The following is a 19,062-nucleotide window of genomic DNA, read 5'->3' on the forward strand; positions in this document are numbered from 1 at the left end:
ACCTCAAGTGATCCACCCATCTCAGCCTCCCAAAGTGCTGGGATTACAGGCGTGGGCCACTGCGCCCGGCCTAGACTGTTTCTTTCCCTGGCCCAGGACCTGATGCTGGGTCATCCCAGTGGAACATTCCCCCCTACCCCACACACCCTCCCTGGGCTTCTCTGGGTTCCTAAGGTCCAAGGGATGAGGCCTTCCCTGGTCCCCCCAAGAACACCACACAAAGAAGTTATGATCACCAGTGACAAGGGTTTTACCAACGAACACATGAGTCAGGGGGAAGTTACATGGTGAGGTGGGAGGGCGAGGGATAGAGAGGTCCCCCTGGATTGACTTCAGCCAATTACATCCCGAGTCTGGGACCCAGCCCCACTGTCTTCCCGCTGGAGGCTGCAACGGTTCATCTTCAGCTGAGTCAGCTGGATGTAGCGGAGCACATTGGTGTCTGCAGGGGAGGTGGGCAGGGCATCATGTGGGTGTCCTGGGGCAGCAGGTGACGTCCACACCTCCCTGGCTCACACCCCATCCTCCGAAGTCTCCAGCAGCTCGCTCACACAGCCAGTAGAGCCAGAGCCCTTCCCCAAAGCCCCAGTCACAGTCGGCAAAGCAGAGCCATCGCACACCTCTATGCGCCTGTATTTGCGGCACCCTCTACCAGGAATGCCTCTTCGCAGAGGCTCCCGTCACACTTCTCATCCTCCAGTGACATCTGCAAGAAGTCTGTTCTCTCCGAGCCACTTAACGGGAAAACTAATCTCGTCTCTGCTCCCACAACCCTGCACCTGTTGTAATCCCTCTTCCTTCCTCATTGGCTCTTAATACAAAACCGAGTGTTGTGTCTGCCCTCCTGCACTCATGTGTGTAAGTGCACGCATGCACGCACACACACCCCAATTTCCTGGCATCGCCCACCCGAGTGGATGAGTGGATGGTGGAGGAAGTGAATGAATAGGTGTGTGTGAATGGGTGAGTGGAGGAATGAGTGTGTGCGGTAGGCAGGGGTGGGACGGGGTAATGGAGATGACAGTGGGTGGATAGGGAAGTGACTGAGCAGGTGAATAGCAGATATCAGATGTGGCAATGACGGTAGATGAGAAATGGCGGGGGAGATGTCAGAGGAGCGATAGGTGGACGGATGTTTGAATGGCGGGTAAAGGGCGGGGTGGATGAATGGATGAGTGGGCGTGCAGGGAGTAGGTGGGTGGTGCAGCCCTCCCTAGAAGCAGCTCCGCGGGAGGAGGGCTCTGCTGTTCTGCCCTGATCTTCCTGCCTGTTCCCTCCGCTGCAGCCCCTTTCCCCGCCCTGGGCCCAGCCCTCACCTCTGCCCCGCCCCGCCACTCACCTGTGGGCTCCCGGCTGCGGGCCTCCTGCAGGTAGCGCAGCGCGCGTGCGTAGTCGCCCAGGTGGTAGAAGGCAATGCCGGCACGGTAGGTGGCCTTGAAGTTGCCCTGCTGCTTCTCCAGCACCTTGAGACAGTACTCGCGCACGCGCTCGTAGTTTACCAGCTCCGACTGCAGCAGGCAAGCTGCGAGGGCGCCGCAGCCGGCACTCTCAGAGCCTGCTGGCACCCCCAGAACCCACCGGACTGCGAGGAGCCGGAGCTCCACGCTTCAGGGAACCCGGCCTAAGGGATTGCTCCGGCAACCAGGGGCGCCAATCCGCTCGCCTATCGAAGCAGGCGTAACTGCGCCGCCGCTAGGGGCCGCCAAAACACGGACAGGCGCCACTGGGCGATCCACCCAGAGCTGTCGGTGGGCAAGCGCACTAAGGCCCCACGCGGGGGCGAGGGCCGGGACCTCGAGAGCCTGGCTCAGGGCGGACTTCCTCACCTTAGGTCCACGTGCGGTCAGGGGGTGGAAAGAATGACTCAGGGGAAGCGGGCCCTGAAGACCCGACCCAAAGACCATTTCCTGCATCCCAGCTCCCTCCAGCCACAGACCCCTGTCATCCCCCACCCCTAATCCCTTTCCTTGATCAAGCTCTGAAGGCTCACCCAGAAGCCCACAGCCCTGGATCCTTCAGCCCCAGGGCCCCTGCCCCCCAAGTCGCCAAGCTCTCCCGATTGCCCCCTCCCCTCGTGCCCCATCCCCCCACCCCCCCGACGGCGTACCCGTGAGGGAGTCGTAACACTCCACCTCCGTGCTCTCCACCAGGCGCCGCTGCTCCTCGCTGAGGCGCGCCGGCCCGGGGCTGCTGGTGGGCCCGGGGGCGGGGGCGGGCAGGCCGCTAGGGCGGGCCCCCTGCGCCGCCTTCAGCTGCAGCAGCGCTCGGTGGTACTTGCCGATGGCCTCCCGGAACTTCTTCTCTCGATAGCAGCGCTGGCCCTCTGCCTTGAACGCCACAGCGGCACGCAGGCTGCTGTCGAGCGCCGCCCCCAGGCTCCCCGACGGCTCTGGGGTAGGACCGGGACGAGCCGAGCCATGGCGGGAGCCCGAGCCTGGGCCCGGGCCCGGTGGGGAGAGGGCGGGAGGCGGGCGCGGCGGAGGCTCCGGGGCAGCGCTGAGCATCAGCACCGGGGACAGCGCGCCGCGCTGCATTGTGGGAAACTCCTGCCGCCGCCGCTGCAGCTACCGCATCGCCCCCCGCGGGGCTGGTCCCCACCCTTTCTCCGCCCCCTCACCTCCGGCAGCCGACTCCGGCTGCCCCCTATGGGTCTAGGGAAACCCCTTGAGACTTCCCCCATGCTCACTCTCAAATTAACCAAGTCCTAGTTCTCCAGCCCGCCCCCCGAATTGTTCCCATTCCCCTTACCCTCCCCAACCTCCTGCCTGCTCTCCTCCCCGGTGCCCAAAGCGCCCAAAGATTCCTAGAAGGAAAGGACGAGCCTGGGGGAAAGAGCAGGAAGACATCAGCCTCACGGAAAGCTGGCTCTCAGCCCACTGGCCATTTGGCGTATCGAATGAGAACACAGGATTTGGACCCAAGCTTCCCAAATTGAAATCCCTGCTTATTTTCTCACTAGTGGTATGACTTAGACAGCTCGTTTAAACTACCTGAAACTCTGTATCCTCATCAGTAACATGGGACGATAATATCACCTTTAGGGCCAGTCGAGGTGGCTCACACCTGTAATCCCAGCACTTTGGGAGGCCGAGGCAGGCGGATCGCTTGAGGTCAGAAGTTTGAGAACAGCCTGGCCAATATGGCAAAACCCTGTCTCTACTAATATACAATATATACAAAATTTTTGTATATATACACAAAAATTAGCCTGGTGTGGTGGCGTGCACCTGTAGTCCCAGCTACTCGGGAGACTGAGGCAGAAGAATCGCTTGAACCTGGGAGGCAGAAGTTACAGTGAGCCGAGATTGTGCCACTGCACTCCAGCCTGGGTGACAGAGGGAGATGCCATCTCAAAAAAGGAAAGGAAAGGAAAGGGGAAAGAGGAAAGAGGAAAGAGAAAAAAGGAAAGGAAAGGAAAGGGGAAAGAGGAAAGAGGAAAGAGAAAAAAGGAAAGGAAAGGAATTAAAAATAATACCACCTTTGGGATTCATCTGTTAATTTATGAAACAAATATTCACTGACGTCCTTTCTGTGCCCAGCTCTGTGATGGATGATGCTGGGACATAGCAGACACTGCATGAGCTTCAGACCCTATCCTCACTGGGCCCCAGTTCAGTGGGAAGACAGACCAGTGACCAGACAGTGACAGCCCTGAGCAGGGTAGCCTGGGAAGCACAGGCAGAGTGGTCGGGGCCGAGGTGGAAGAGGCACAGGCAGAGGGGTCGGGGCTGGGATGTGGGAGGTACCTGCCCCGGGCTGAGGTGGTGATAAAGTCTTCCTGGAGGAGGGAATAACTCTATAAACAAGAGAGATCTCCTTCTTGCCCTCTTCCAGCTCGGCTGTCTATGGGGGAAAACCAGTGAGAAGGCAGACAAGTCCCCAGGAAAGGAAGCATGCAGGAGGCTTTCAAGAAAAAAATCGAGGATGAATGAGTCAATTGCCCTTCAGTCCTCCTTTGCCGTCTCCTTAGCTGTGGGACCTGGGCCAAGTTCCTCGATCCTCCTCCTTTGACTTCGTCTGTGTGACATGAGGATAAAAGGCAAGTTAACCTCAGAGCGGTTGCAGAGACTGAATTATCTTATGCAGGTAAGGCACTTAGCACAGGGCTTCATACATTAATGGGCAATTAACAACTGGTGTTTCTTATCGTCCATTAGACTCTGAGTCATGTGATCATGAGTGCCTGGCTCTGAGTCAGCATCCATATATAGTTGTTGAATGAATGAGTGTGTGAGTGAATGGCATTATGCATTACTACTCCTTCCCCCTCCTCTGAGACTCTAGCTCGGGTCTCAGCCCCAAGCATCTCCACTCTCCCCAATTCCACCCCCACAGCACATCCTCCAGCTGGAGGTCCCATGGCAGTAGTGGTCCTAGCTACTTGGAAGGCTGAGGTGGGAGGCATTATGCATTACTACCTTCCATCTCAACCGGAGCATCTCCTCTATCTCTTATTGTACTTTGCTGTAAAACGCTTTTGCTGAGTGAGTTTCTCCCTTATCCCTGGGGTCCAGCCTTGAACACCTCAGGGGTGCAAACATTTTCCTCTCTGCATCTCCAAACCCAGGCTCAGTTAGGAGTGCAAAACTCGTGAGCCTGAGTTCTTGAGCAGTGCACACATCTTTCCCTACCTCTGGTGTGTCTGTTTTGTAATGAAAAACACGGAGATCTGGCTGGGCGCAGTGGCTCACACCTGTAATCCCAGGACTTTGGGAGGCTGGGGCAGGTGGATCACCTGAATTCAGGAGTTCGAGACCAGCCTGGGCAACATGGCAAAACCGTGTCTCTACCAAAAATACAAAAAATTAGCCAGGGGTGGTGGCGTGCACCAGCAGTCCCAGCTACTTGGAAGGCTGAGGTGGGAGGATTGCTTGAACCCAAGAGGGGGAAGTTGCCGTGAGCCGAGATCACACCACTGCACTCCAACCTGAATGATGACAGAGTGAGACCCTGTCTCAAAAAAAAAAAAAAAAAAAAAAAAAAAAAGGAGATCCGTTGATTCATAACCATGTTTTCTGACCAAGTAAATGCCTAGGTACCCAGGCACAGTAGCACAGGACAACTGTACCTAAAATCACAGTCCTGCTGGGATGCAATGCTAACACTTTAACAACACCTCCTAGGTGTCAGACATTGTCATAAAGCTTTCCCTTTTATTTATTTTTATTTATTTATTTATTTTGAGATGGAGTCTTGCACTGTCGCCGGGGCTGGAGTGCAAAGACGTGACCTCGGCTCATGGCAACCTCCACCTCCCAGGTTCAAGCGATTCTCTTGCATCAGCCCCCTGAGTAGCTCGGATTACAGAAGTCCGCCACCACACCCGGCTAATTTGTTGCATTTTTAGTAGAGACGGGGTTTCACTATGTTAACCAGACCGGTCTCAAACTCCTGACCTCGTGATCCACCCGCCTCGGTCTCCCAAAGTGCTGGGATTATAGACTTGAGCCACCGCACCTGGCTGCTTTACGTATATTTTAACTCACATCCTCACCACAGTGTCAGGAGGTTGGTACCATAATTATCCCCACTGACACCTGGGCACTTCCCAGGTTAAGTATATCAGACCCCATTGATCAAACTCTTACTATCCAGGACTTACTGCTACAAACTGATGACCTTCGCAGAGCATCTTCCAGGCCTGGGAAAACCTATCTTCATAGCCCAGTATATGTGATGTGTTGGGCTTGTACAACCATTAAGAAATATTGAATTAGGCCGGGTATGGTGGCTCAAGCCTGTAATCCCAGCACTTTGGGAGGCCGAGGCGGGAGGATCACCTGAGGTTAGGAGTTTGAGACCAGCCTGGCCAACATGGTGAAACTCGTCTCTACTAAAAATACAAAAATTAGCCGGGCATGGTGGCAGGAGCCTGTAATCCCAGCTATTTGGGAAGCTGAGGCAAGAGAATCATTTGAACCCGGGAGGCGGAGTTTGCAGTGAGCCGAGACCGCGCCATTGCACTCCAGCAGCCTGGGCAACAAGAACGAAACTCCGTCTGAAAACAACAACAACAAAAACGGAAAGACTGAATTAGTTGACATCTAAACGCAGATATGGAATTGCAGAATCTCAGGTTTACTTGAATAAGATCTGAAAATCCGGCAACATCGAGGTAGCATTTCTTCTGACCAGGACGAGCATTCTCAATTCCCCACAGTCCCCATCTCTCGTGATTTTTTGCCAGTCCTTAAGGGATCCCGGTTTTATCCGGCTGAATGACTCTTGGAGAAGCCCGCCATTGCCCCCTGGTGGAGGAGTTCATAATTTGCATTTTATCTCCCAGCAACCATTAAAGGAAGTGGTGAGCACATCCAATCAGAGGGATGCGAGGACTAGAAAGCGACCAATCAAAAGCGAGAAGGGACTGGAATTCGCCCAATGAGGGCAGAGAGCGCTCAGAATAAAATAAATTCTTTTATTGAGATGAGAGACGGACACACACTGGGAGGGTTTTGTTCTTTGTTGTTGATTTTTTTGTGACTGAGTCTCAGTGCTCAGGGAGGCTCAGACTGGAGGCGGCGGAGCAGGCAGGCGGCGGCAAGGCTGGTGCCCTGGCGCTGGGGCCGCGCGTACTTGAGGAAGACTGCGGCGCGACCCGGCGCGGGACCTTGGAGCGCAGCGCGGGCCATGCACGGCTCGAGGGTGCCCAGTTCCTCGGGGCTGCAGCAGGGAGATGGAGAAACTGAGGCAGGGAAAGGGGTTGGAGATGACCCATCCTTGGAACTGGAGACTCGAGGCTAAGAAGCGCTGATGTGGGTCCCCACTGACGGGTCAGGGGCTCTCTTGAGATCGGGCACGCGTCCCATCTTCAACTGGAGTGACTAGGCGAGCACCGGGGAGAGGTGGACACCCGATTCTTCCTACAGGGAGCGGCTAGTGCGGAGTCAGAACACGCGAGGAAGAAAGGAGGGGAGCTGAGGATGGGCAGCCATCCTCTCTACCCTGGGGGCACAGGCTGGGGGAATCCATGGTTCGCCCTGCCACCTGGTAGCATGGTTAGCGGCCCTAGCAGCTAAAGGAACACCCCATCCACCATCAGATACAGAGATGGAGGACTCGAGACCTGGGAGATCCTTCGTTCTCAGCCCTGGAAGGCAATAGGAGCATCTTCTGGGCCTGGGAGACTATCTTCCACCCTGGGGCAAGGTTAAGAGCCCCCAGATCTGGACTAATGGGGTCCTCCCACTCCATTCTCTCCAACACCCAGAAAAATCAAGTCTAGGTACCACCTCCTCCCCAATAATTGTCTCTCATTCTCTGAGACCGTAAAAATGACCAGGAAGGGAAGTCCCGGAAGCTGCGGTGACCCCATACAGGTCCTCCCCCAAGAATACACCTGTAAAGTTCCGGCTGGGGCCTGGAGCCCCCCCCGTCGAGCAAGCGGTGCGCCAGGCTGAGAGCCGCAGCCGCGCGACGACCCGGCTCCCATCCCGCCGCCTCGGCCTCCAGCAAAGACAGCTCCAGGAAGTAGGTGGCAAGTAGCATCACCTGCAAGTGAGGCGGGGCGACTGTCAGGCCACGCCCCACCTCGCGCCGGCCACGCCCCCACCCCGCGTATTCACAAGGGCTCACCTGGGGGCTGCTCCCTGCCAGCGCCGCCAGCAGCCCGAGGCACAGCAGCGGGCCCGGGTGGTGCAGCCGGAAATCGAGGCGGCTCAGAATGCGGCGCTCGGCGCGCAGCAGCTCCGCCCGCGAGAAGGAGTCCGCGCTCAGGAGGCAGAGGAAGGCGGGCTGCAGATGGGGGATGCGGGGGGAGGTGAAGGAGTCTTGGATCCGGGCCCTTTACTCCCCGCCCTGGAAAGGCCCCAAGTTCCGGACCTCAGTTTCCTGGTGTGTAAAATGGGGCCATTGACTTGTGTCTGGAAGTCGTAGAGAGCACGGGCTTGAAGGTCCTGGGTTCAAGACCTAGGTTCGAGTCCAAACCCCATCATCTGCTCACTGTGTGACACAGGACATTCACTTAAGCTCTCTGCCTCAGCTCGCCCCCGCCCCCCGTAAAACAGATACTACTTCCTGCTTCACCAGGCAGTTCTGATAAGGCACTGAATTCATGCATGTTGACGGTAACTATTCAAGATGGACTAGTTTATATTATTTTTATTTACTTTTCTAAATTAGAGACGACGTCACCTTGGCTCCCCAAAGTGATTTTTTTGTTTTGATTTTTTTGGAGCGCAGTGGCGTGATCTCACCTCCGCCTCCTGAGTTCAAGCAATTATCCTACTTCAGCCTCCTGAGTAGCTGGGCCTACAGGCATGCACCACCACTCCGGGCTAATTTTTATATTTTTAGTAGAGACAGGGTTTCACCATGTTGGTCAGGCTGGTCTCAAACTCCTGATCTCAAGTGATCTGCCCGTCTCAGCGCCTCCCAAGATGCTGAGATTTCAGGCGTGAGCCACCACCCCCAGCCTTAAGACAGACTACTCTAGACTGAGTCCAAGTTCCAACTGCTTGATATGGGGCAAATGTCTTCCTCTCTCTGAGCCTCGGTCTCCTCTTCTGTTTAAGGGACACATTGACAGCCCCCCCCCATACATGTTGGGAATCCCAGACTCAGCACGGTGCTTGGCACACAGTAGGCACTGAATCAGTGACTCCCCAAAGGACTCCATCCACCCTCCCAAACCCCACCCCGGAAGTACCTCGGGAAGCACGCACTCTTCCATTTTGCACGCCACAAACAGGCAGGCCACGCCCAGCAGCTGCAGGCGATGTAGGCGCACGCGGCCAGCGCTCAGGTAGGAATCAAGCAGGTGCACCGCCAGATAAAGTGTGTCACCAGCCAGACCCAGGTACTCCTGAGGAGCGGCACGGGTGACCACGGGGTCCCGGGCGGCGACGCAAACTCAGCCCCCCACACCCTTCCGGATACCTACGTGCACCTGGATCAGCCAGTCTACCACCAGGGCGCGCATCTCCGGGGTCACAGCGCGGGGCAGGGCTCTCCGGGTCAGCACGCGGCACACCTGGGGTTGGGGCAGGGACGCCTCACTCTCCACACGTGTGCCTCTGCCTTTCTCCTGAGCTCCAGCCCTGGGTGCAGCAGTCTCCTCCAGTCAGTTGGACATCTTAGGCGTGCCACACCCAAACTGCCCTCCAAATGAGCTCCTCTTACGTGTCCTCACCTAGAACTCTGGGCTTCATTCCAGATGCCTCCATACCCACCTCTCCAGTCTGTAGCCCCCAGAGCCACGTGGTCTCCTGGGCGTCTCTCCCTAGGTTCCCAGACTTCACTTTTTTTTTTTTTTTTTGAGACAGAGTCACTCTGTTGCCCAGGCTGGAGTGCAATGGCGCAATCTCGGCTCACTGCAACATCCACCAACCGGGTTCAAGCGATTCTCCCGCCCCAGCCTCCTGAGTAGCTGGGATTACAGGCATGTGGCACCATGCCCAGCTAATTTTTGTATTTTTTTAGAGACGGGGTTTCACCATGTTGACCAGACTGGTCTTGAACTCCTGACTTCAGGTGATCTGCCCACCTCGGCTTCCCAAAGTGCTGGGATTACAGATATGAGCCACTGCGCCCGGCCTCAGACTTCAACTCTTGACCACCAATCCTCAACCCCTCTGCCTCAGAGCACCCAGAAGCGTCTTCCCGAAGAAAGATCTGACCAAGGAACTCCCCAGCTTAAAACCCTTCCATGGCTCTCAGTACCCTTGGAGAAAACTCCGATTTCTTTCAGGCTCTGCTCAAACATCACCTCTTCCCTCTCTCCCCCCACAACCCACGCGTCAGCCACAGCTGCATTCTTTTTGGCTTCTAGACTATACCAAGCCCATTCCTACCCCAGGCCCTTTGCACTTACTGTTTCCTCTACAGAGAGGGTCCTTCCCCAGCTCCTTGCTCGGCCTTTCTGTCATTCAACTAACATCTCCATGACTTTGTCTATATTCCTCCCACCCGATCACTATCTCTTTGTCACAGCATTTTCACTGTGAAGATGTCTTCCTGTGTGCTTTGTCTATTTGTCCGCTAGGCTGCCAGTCCCATGAGGGCAGGGACTTCTGCCCAACACAGGTGTCTCTCAGGTCCTAACAGAGGTCCTGGCCCAGGAGAGTCGCTGGCAAGACGTTCAACAAACTCCTCCCTTCAGTCTTCCTTCCGCAGCACCCCTCTCATAGGGATGTCTGAAGGCTGGCGGCGAGGCCAATGTTTTGGTTTCCGTGGCCTTTCCCTAGTTGTCCTAAGTGTTTGCTCATCTCCCCAGAACGACGCCAGCATTGCAGCATCTCCAGCGCCTAAAACATTTGCTACTAAACCATTAAATATTTGTTAAACAAATAAATGTGGAGGACAAGTACAGGGGACCATAAACACCCCAGGGGGGGCTGCAAAGAGCCCGGAGACGCTGGGAAAGGGCATTCCCAGCGGTAGAAACGGCGCTGTGTGAAAACAAAAGCCTGGACGTTGCAGGGAAGGAACGCCGGCTGCCAGTGACGGGGAGGAGAGGCTGGAGCGGTGGGAGTTCAGAGTGGTGTTGAGTGGGTGCTGGGCGGTGGGCCGGCGTCGGCCTCACCAGGGCAGGCGGCGGGTCGGCTCACCATGACTTCGGCGAAGATGTCCCCGGCGTACTCGCGTTCTCCCTGCAGCCCCAGCGCGCTCAGCGCCTCCTCCAGCCCCGGCGGCCTCGCCAGGCGTCTTGGGGAGACACTGGGGCCCGCGGGGAAACCGTCGGGGACTGGGGCGCTCGAAGGCTCTGCATCGAGGGAGGCAGCGGGACTCTGCAAAGGAGAGGGCCTGGGGGCTCAGCGCCCAAAGATAGGCCCGAGCCGGGAGCCAGACCCCTGGTCCCTGCCTCTCACCAGCATCCTCCAGGAGGGTGTTGCGGGCGAGGCCAAGCACCGAGGACCCTTGCAGCTAGGGGAAGAGACGCGCGGCGGGCGCTTTAAAGGCCCCTGGGCGCGTGCGCACTGAGCCCGCCTCGCCTGGGCAGGTGCACAAAGGTGAGTGCCCCGCAGGCTGGCTCTGTCCTCTCGAAGCCCTCTAAGGTCGGACAGCTGGAGACAGATCCTTATCCTGCTGCCCGGAAGCAGCCCCTCTGGGCCTCACTTTCCTGACCATAAAGTCAGGATTATTTCAAAATGTAAAATCAGGGTTTGCACCGTCAGAGGATGGATGTACAAACACAGATCGGAGGTTAGAATGACCCTTGTGGTGTCGGTGTCGCAATGGAATTGGAGATAAAATTGTGTGAACATATGGTTGTGTGGCCGGACGCGGTGGCTCACGCCTGTAATCCCAGCACTTTGGGAGGCCGAGGCAGGCGGATCACAAGGTCAGGAGATCGAGACCATCCTGGCTAACACGGTGAAACCCCGTCTCCACTAAAAATACAAAAAATTAGCCGGGCGTGGTGGCGGGAGCCTGTAGTCCCAGCTACTCAGGAGGCTGAGGCAGGAGAATGGCGTGAACCCCGGAGGCAGAGCTTGGAGTGAGCCGAGATTGGGCCACTGTACTCCAGCCTGGGCGACAGAGTAAGACACCGTCTCAAAAAATAAAAAAATTAAAAAAAAAAAAAGGTGTTGTGTATGCAAACATGCATTTCCTAGCTTAGTCCACTGGGAGAGCTTAAGAGCAGCAACACCCCAATAGTGAGAAGCACCCCTAACATCCAAACCCTGGCCACGGCATCCCATTCTCCACTAAAAGGAACCAGGGCTACTTGGAGAAATGGCTGATCCCAGGGTCATACAAGAGAAGGTACAAGATCTGGAATATTTTTGTGTGGCAGCAAGTGTCCCAATGGCAGGGCAAGTCACATAGATGCAGAAGTCACTAGCTAAATCTAGAAAATGTAAGCATCAAGATGATAGTCATAGATCACAAACCACGAATAAAATTAAAATACAAGTTTATTCTGATATAACTCAGGCAGTGGGAAAGAAAACTCTTCTAATCTTTAGAACGTGAACTAATAAATGTGTTTAGTTTTCAGACAGGGTCTCACTCTGTCACCGAGGCTGGAGTGCAGTGGTATGAACATGGCTCACTGCAACCTCAACCTCCTAGGCTCAAGTGATCCTCCCATCTCAGCCTCCCAAGTAGCTGGGACTACAGGCGTGCGCCACCATGCTTGGCTAATTTTTAAATTTTCTTGTAGAGACTGGGGTATCACTTTGTTGCCTAGGCTGGTTTTGAACTCCTGGGCTCAAGCGATCCTCCCACCTTGGCTTCCCAAAGTGCTGGGATTACAGGTGTGAGCCACCATGACTGGCCGAACTCATAAATGGAGAAGGATGGAAAATCCTATTTGGCAACCACCACAGCATCGTTTCATGCAAGAAACATCAATAGATGTTCAAACTAGTGGGTGAACATCTGATAGGAATCGGGATATCTACAAAGTATCTCTACACAAGATGCTTATTAACTATGTAAACCAAAAGGTATCTGAGACAGGTCTCAATCAATTTAGAAAGTTTATTTTGCCAAAGTTAAGGACGTGCCTGTGACACAGCCTCAGGAGGTATTCGGGGCACAGCTTGGTTTTATACATTTTATGGAAACATGAGACGTCATCAGTATGTGTAAGCTGTACATTGGTTCGGTCCGGAAAGGCGACAACTCGAAGCAGGGGAGGGGGCTTCCAGGTCATAGACAAGAGACAAATGGCTGCATTCTTTTGAGTTTGATTAGCCTTTTACTGAATGCACAATTTACAGGAAGAGCCATCCATGCCTAGTCTGGCTCAAACAATAGGGCAGAGGAAGGAATCAGATATGCTTTGGTCTCATGTGAGCACAGGGATGACTTTGAACTCTGCCTGTCTTCTGTCTACATGGAATTTCCTTGCGGGCAAATGGAGAGAGGTAAGTAGCTTTAGAAAAGAAAAAAAATCTTTTAGGCCGGGCGCAGTGGCTCACGCCTGTAATCTCAGCATTTTGGGAAGGTGAGGCGGGCGGGTCACTTGAGGTAAGTTTGAGACCAGCCGGGCCAACATGGTGAAACCCTGTTTCTACTAATAATACAAAAATTAGCTGGGTGTGGTGGTGGGTGCCTGTAATCTCAGCTACTGGTGAGGCTGAGACAGGAGAATCACTTGAACCCTGGAGGCAGAGGTTGCAGAGAGCCAAGATGGCACCATGGCACTCAAGCCTGGGCGACACAGCGAGACTCCGTCTTAAAAAAAGAGAGAGAAAAAAAAAAGTGAGGCAACCAGCCCTGGTTGAGGGAAAATAACTGCAAAATAACCGCCCTGTGAGTTTCACACCTGCCAACTGAATGCAACATGTGAGCCTGGTCATTAGCTAGGAATTTTTAACATACAAAGACATTAAGCTGACCATTAGCGAACATTATAAAATCTGTAGAGAAGAGCAGTTTCAATGTTAGCTTCCTGATCTTGATAACTGGAGAGCAGTTATGTGGCAGAATGTTCTTTAGGACAGGTATACAGATGTGGAGCGGGAGGTGGAGGGGTGAATGTAACATTCCAATCCCATTTTTGTCTGTTTTAAGTAAAATGCTATGAGGAACCTGGCAAAGGGTATATTTAGTAATTCTTTCACATAACTTTTATTTTTGAATAGATTTGACAGTTCCCACCTACCCCACACCCAATTTCCCCAATGAACATCTCATATTAGTGTGCCCCATTTGTCACAATCCGTTAGACCAATATTCATCTATTAAGTCCATGCTTTATTCAAGCCTTCCTTTTTCCCTACGTTCTATTTCAGGACACATTACATTTAGTCACCATGACTCTTTTGGTTGATCTTGGATGTGTCACTTTCTCAGACTTTTCTGATTAACCACCTTGGCAGACAAATCCCTCAACTGAGATCTGTCTGATGTCTGCTTCCTCTCAGTGAGATGGTGTGTGTCTGCAGGGGAGGATCAGAGGCAGAGTGCCATTCTATCACATCACATTAAAGGGACACCGTGAAGGTGATTCATCGGCAATGTTGACCTCAATCGGCTGGATGATGTAGTGTTTGTCAGGGACCTTCACTGAAAAGTTACTTTTTCCCCCTCTCCACACTGCACTCTTTGGAGGAGTCATTGCAGCCCATGCCTAAGAAGTGGGGGTTCCACAGCCCTCCTTGAAGGCCGCCTACAGAAATTACTTATGATTTTGTGTAGATTTGTGTATTCTCCCCATTTTGCCACTTAGCAGTAGACTTATTTCACATTTTAGGTGAAAACTCAATATTATGCTATTTTGTTGTTCAAATTCTTTTCAGCTTTGGCCACTGGGAGCTTTCTGTTGGCTCCTGTGTCCCTGTGACTTAAGCATATCAGTGCGTGCTTTCAGGCACTGCAAGATGCCCCAGGCTCATCTTGTACATTTCCTGCCCCAGGCCTGGAATAATCTTAGTACAGCACTATTTTTGAAAGTTTTCTGCAAGTATGCAATTATTTCAAAATTTAAAGTATGTGAATGGCTACACTTTTTTGGAAAGGTACTGGACATTAAAATCCTGGGATGTAGACAAACAAAAGCACAAGCACAGTACAGACGGACAGCTAGTTTATTACAGGACTGCTGGTAGCACCAAATGAAACCAAGTCAATTCCTGTTAATGGGGCAGCTGAACCGGTTGAGGGGTCTACCCCATGGAACCCCAGGAAGCAGCTGGAAAGCCTGAGTTCCCCAAATGCAGCAGCTAAAAGGGAATCTCACTGCTACCTCCGACTCAACACAGCCATCAATGCACAAGGGCAGCCCCCAGAGGCTTCACGTTAACTGAAAAAGATTACACAAAAAGAGCAGGAAACTACCGATTTATGATGCCGTGTCCATTTGCACAGAGGTAATCAGCACCAAAATAAGTACTCAAGGCCCTACGACCTCGGGTGAATTTCCTTTCTTATACTCCTGCTTTGCTGTCTTTTTTAATGGCATGTATCATGTTTTGTTTTGTTTTTTTATTTTTAGAGACAGAGTCTCACTGTCCCAGGCTGCAGTGCAGTGCCACAATCATAGCTCACTGCAGCCTCAAACTCCTGGGCTCAAGTGATCTTCCCACCCCAGCCTTCCAAGTTAGCTGGGATTGCAGGCATGCACCACCATGCCCAGCTAATTTTTGCATTTTTTGTAGAGATGAGGGTCTCCCTATGATGCCCAGGCTGGTCTTGGACCCCTGGCCTCAAGAGACCCGCCCGCCTCGGCCTCCCAAATTGCTGGGATTACAGGCATGAGCCACTGTGCCCAGTCTACTGTTCTTTATATACAAAAGAGAACTTGTGAAATTTTTAAAATGTACATTGCAAAAGATGATTATTCTACTCAAAATTTATTTGGTAAGATTTTATTAAGACTCTAAGTTCAAACACCCTTCTTGGGAAAAGCTCTACAGGATAACCACACATGCTCAACTACGGGGCCAGCTGCTGCAGCTGTGCGACCCCATCCTGTGGAAGAGGAGAGAGCCACTAAAAAGATGAGGTAGCCAGGCCTGTGCCCACACTACGAGACCTGCGTCACCATGGCGTGAGGAGCAGCAACGTGGGTCAATTCGGGGCTGGGACGAGATGTAAAACTAAAAGGCCTTTCTTTATAGGCCTGCCTATTTTATGACCACCAGGGTAGACTTTTGTAATTAAATTAAGGTCCACATGACTTTAGAAAGACAAACTAAAAAACCCCAACCAAACGAGTCTTAGCTGTAGCTAACTCTGATTTCTGTAAATTGGATCTGACTTTTTATGCTTACATTCACTTAAAATCTCAAAGACTCAATGGGTGTGAAGTGCTAACACCTTGTGACAAAATCTCAAATTCATCTGTGCCAGGCCCTCTGCACAGCAGGGCTCAGCAGGGCAGGCCAGGGCTCTGGTCCCTGGTCCCTTGCTGGGGGAGGTGTTCCATCCAACCAGCGCCCAGCCATGCAGCCACGTGACTCGAAGCACAGGAAGTGCAGGGGCCCAGACACATCCAGGCTAAAGGGCAGTGCCTAGCGGAAGGCTGACCCCAAGCTGAACGGGGTTCTAACCAAACGCTCCAGAGCTCCCACGCGACAGCAACCACGCCACCATGAACACACCACTGGGTCTGTACTGGAATTTGGGGGCCTCAAGGCTTCCAGGTGGCAGCATAAACGGGGAGGTGGGGCAGGACAGGAACGTCCCCCTCTAAGGCTTGGCAGCCGGGTGGAATGAACCACTCCCTCTCACTCAGTGACAGCACAGGCACCCTCCTCATTCTGGGCTACCCATATCTTCCAGCCCTGTCCCTCCACCCCACCTCTTAGCCTAAGCAGCACCGAGGGCCTGGAGTGGTCTCTGTCCACCCAACCCCTACATGCGGGGAGCCTTCCCACACCCCTCAGCCCCACAGCACCAGCTCCACCCACCCTCTCCAGCCTGAGCTCCTGCACACACCCCAGCTGCCCTCACCCTGAGCTCATTCTCACCTCCACGCCCCAGCTCAGTGCCCTCCTTGCTGAAGGGAGCGGCTAGTACAGGAGGAGCTGGGGCCCAGGGGTCCGACTCCATCACCAAGGCAAAGCCCAGAGTGGTTGGGCCGGCGTGAGTGCAGGCTGGGCCCTGGTCTGAAATGAGTGTCTTTATTGCTTGTACCGTACAAATATGAAGACGAGGAGAAAGGCCAGTAGGGACGGAGAACTGTCAGATAACGACATCGCACACAGAGGAAAAAGACCCTCACCCACCCGAACCAACCCCACCCCTCCCCACCCTGCCATGAACTGCGTAGTATAGGAGATGGGGTAGGGAGAGCAAACCCACAAAAGCTAAACCCCAAACACCCAGAGGTGTTGCTACAGGGAGGGGAGGCGTGGGCAGGGCAGCTCATGGATCACGGTGGGGCTCCTCCCACTAGGTCAGCACCCCTCCCCCACAGGATGAAATGCTCGGGCCAGGGATGGGGCCCAAGCCCACACACCATGCACACTGGAGGACACGCTGCCCTCACACAAACACACATGCACACACACCCACGTGTGCCTGCATCCTGCCGACACACGCAGTCCGAGGCACGCACAGGAGTCCCACAGCACTGACATGGACGTGCGCTCATGTTAAACCTTAAGGCTGCAGAACGTGGGGCCCTGGGGAGAGGGAGGGTGAGGGGGGCCTAGGAGCCTCCCTTCTCGGAGGCCCCCCACCCCAATAGGTACCAGAGATGCCCACCGCCACCCCTCCCTGACCGAGTCCATGGGGCCCAATACTGTCCGGTGTAAGATTGTAACAGCCAAGGCTGGTGCCCCTCCACCCCCGCAAAGGAGAGGGTGAGCCCAGCCCACAGCCCCCCAATGGGGCCAGGCCAGGCCCAGGGTCCCGCGGGAGGTAAGGCCAGCTGGAAGGAAGCCCTAGTAAGGCACGGGGCTGGGAGGCAGGCAGGTTTGCCCCCAAATGTTCCTCCTGCCTCATCCATAGGGTGAGGACAGTTTGGTAGGGAGGAGGCAGGACCAGGAGGCGGCGCCCAGCCCAGCCACTCCTGGTTCCCCATGGTACAGATCCTAGGATCTGGCTCCATTCACCAGGGAGCAGCCCTAACCTCCGACCCTGCAGCTCCCAAGGGCCCCTGCCTGCCCCTGGACATTATTGCTTTTCTGCCCCCATGGGGGGACAGTGGGTGGGGGATTGGACCGCCCCGTGCCTGGCCACTCCGAGCCTAGGCCACGGGGCCTGGAAGGCAGCACCACTGTCTGCCGGGTGTCGCGTCCCACCAGAAGGCAGCCTTCATCCAGAAGCAGCAGCTCAGAGGCAGACACCAGTACGACACCCAGGCCAGAAACTCAGGCAGGCCCCGGGCACCATGCTTCACCCCTCACTGGGGCTTGTGTGGATTAAAACCTGAATCTCCAACCGCCCAACAGCCCGGGCCTGGTCGGGAGGTGGAGTCTCCCAAATGCGAGTCTGGGCACAAAGGTGAGGCTGGAGGCAGGGGCTGCAGGGGCTGCAGGGGCCGCTGGGGTGCGTCTGGGAGGGGCCTGAAGAAGAACTGGAAAGGGGGTGAGGAGGTGGGGGTGGGGACACAAACCAAAAAGGCAAAGTAAAAAGTTAGGGGGAAAAAACCACCCGGCGGTGATGGCAGCGTGCATGCGTCCTCTGCGTGGGCAGACTGCTCACTCGCGGATGCTGGCCGAGTAGGAGAACTGGGGGAAGTGGGTCCGCTGGTCCAGCTCCAGTAAGCCCAGGCTGTCATCTGCGGGCGGTGGAGGTGGATGGGGAGGACCGGTCAGGAGAGGGCCTGGGACACCTGCCCAGACTCCCTGGGGAAACGGCCCCAGCTGGCGGGGGCTGCCCACAGGACAGACGGGAAAGGCCCATCCCTCCACAATGGAGCCCCTCAGCCACGGACCCACTCCCCAAACCTGAGCCCCCGGAGGCCTCCTGTGGGAGTTTCCTATGTCCTTGCCCATGCGCCCCACAGCTGGCAGGGCCTTCTGAGCCTCCCACTTCTCTCTGCCCCACACACCACCATGCCAGAGTCCAGCCCAGAGCCCTGTCCTGGCCTGCCTCTCACACCCTTCCCATCCATTCTCCACAGGCAGCCAGGGGGGCTTTCTAAAGGCCTGCTTTAACCCTGTCCCTCTCTGTATGAAACCCTTCCATGGCTGGCTCCCCCCATGCAAGCAGTCCCCACCCCTCCCAGTGGCCCCCAGACCCTTGCACTCCAGCCCCACGCCCTCTCTTCTCGCCACCATCTCCCTGGCTGCTGCCTGTCCTTGGCTATGCCATGCTTCTCCCATTACTGGCATCCCACACGCCATTCCTCCGGCCAGCTGACATGTATGCTTCCTCCTCCAGAAAGCCCTCCCTAACTGCAGGCCAGGTCAGATATTTCCTCTGGGATTCCCCAGTCCCTGGGCTCCCACAGCCTAGCCCTGACCATTCCAGGCCATCCACCCCACCTGGGCTCGGAGCTTTCCAGGGCAGGGCCCAGGGCTGGCTCAATCAGTGCTGTGTCCCCAGCATAGCCCGGCCCTGGGCTGAGTTGAGTAAGAACCCAAACAGCTGTAAAGCAGTGAACCCAGCCAGCCTCACGGACCGGGCTGCCTCCTGCCCTGAGCCTCCCCACTGAGCTCCAGAACGTGCTGCAGTCAATGGCTCCTGGTGGCCGCACTAGGTCCAAAGAGGACCAAC

At 55.0% G+C, this 19,062-nt stretch overlaps 3 protein-coding genes across 5 annotated transcripts in view; all 3 read right to left on the minus strand.

Annotated features, from left to right (window-relative positions):
- Window positions 1–209: 209 nt before the first annotated feature.
- Window positions 210–2,537, minus strand: TTC9B (tetratricopeptide repeat domain 9B). The gene is made up of 3 exons (XM_024237374.2): window positions 2,108–2,537; window positions 1,340–1,522; window positions 210–442 (listed from the first exon to the last, which is right to left on the minus strand). The coding sequence occupies exons 1-3, from the start codon at window positions 2,532–2,534 to the stop codon at window positions 333–335; spliced, it is 720 nt and encodes a 239-aa protein (XP_024093142.1). The 5' UTR covers window positions 2,535–2,537; the 3' UTR covers window positions 210–332.
- Window positions 2,538–6,404: 3,867 nt separating this feature from the next.
- Window positions 6,405–11,471, minus strand: CCNP (cyclin P). Its single transcript, XM_063719501.1, is given in 6 exon segments — window positions 6,405–6,663; window positions 7,340–7,491; window positions 7,576–7,734; window positions 8,648–8,803; window positions 8,882–8,971; window positions 10,548–11,471. Coding segments are annotated over 6 exon segments (990 nt in total). The 5' UTR covers window positions 10,815–11,471; the 3' UTR covers window positions 6,405–6,497.
- Window positions 11,472–16,501: 5,030 nt separating this feature from the next.
- Window positions 16,502–19,062, minus strand: part of AKT2 (AKT serine/threonine kinase 2) — a 52,816-nt gene continuing 50,255 nt past the window's right edge. For all 3 annotated transcript variants that reach the window (XM_024236797.3, XM_054538916.2, XM_063719498.1), the window contains one exon: window positions 16,502–18,121. In XM_024236797.3, coding sequence (XP_024092565.1) covers window positions 18,042–18,121 — 80 coding nt within the window. In that variant the 3' untranslated portion in view covers window positions 16,502–18,041. The remainder of the gene's footprint in view (window positions 18,122–19,062) is intronic.

This window comes from Pongo abelii, chromosome 20 (assembly GCF_028885655.2).
Source record: "Pongo abelii isolate AG06213 chromosome 20, NHGRI_mPonAbe1-v2.0_pri, whole genome shotgun sequence".
Lineage (NCBI taxonomy): Eukaryota > Metazoa > Chordata > Mammalia > Primates > Hominidae > Pongo > Pongo abelii.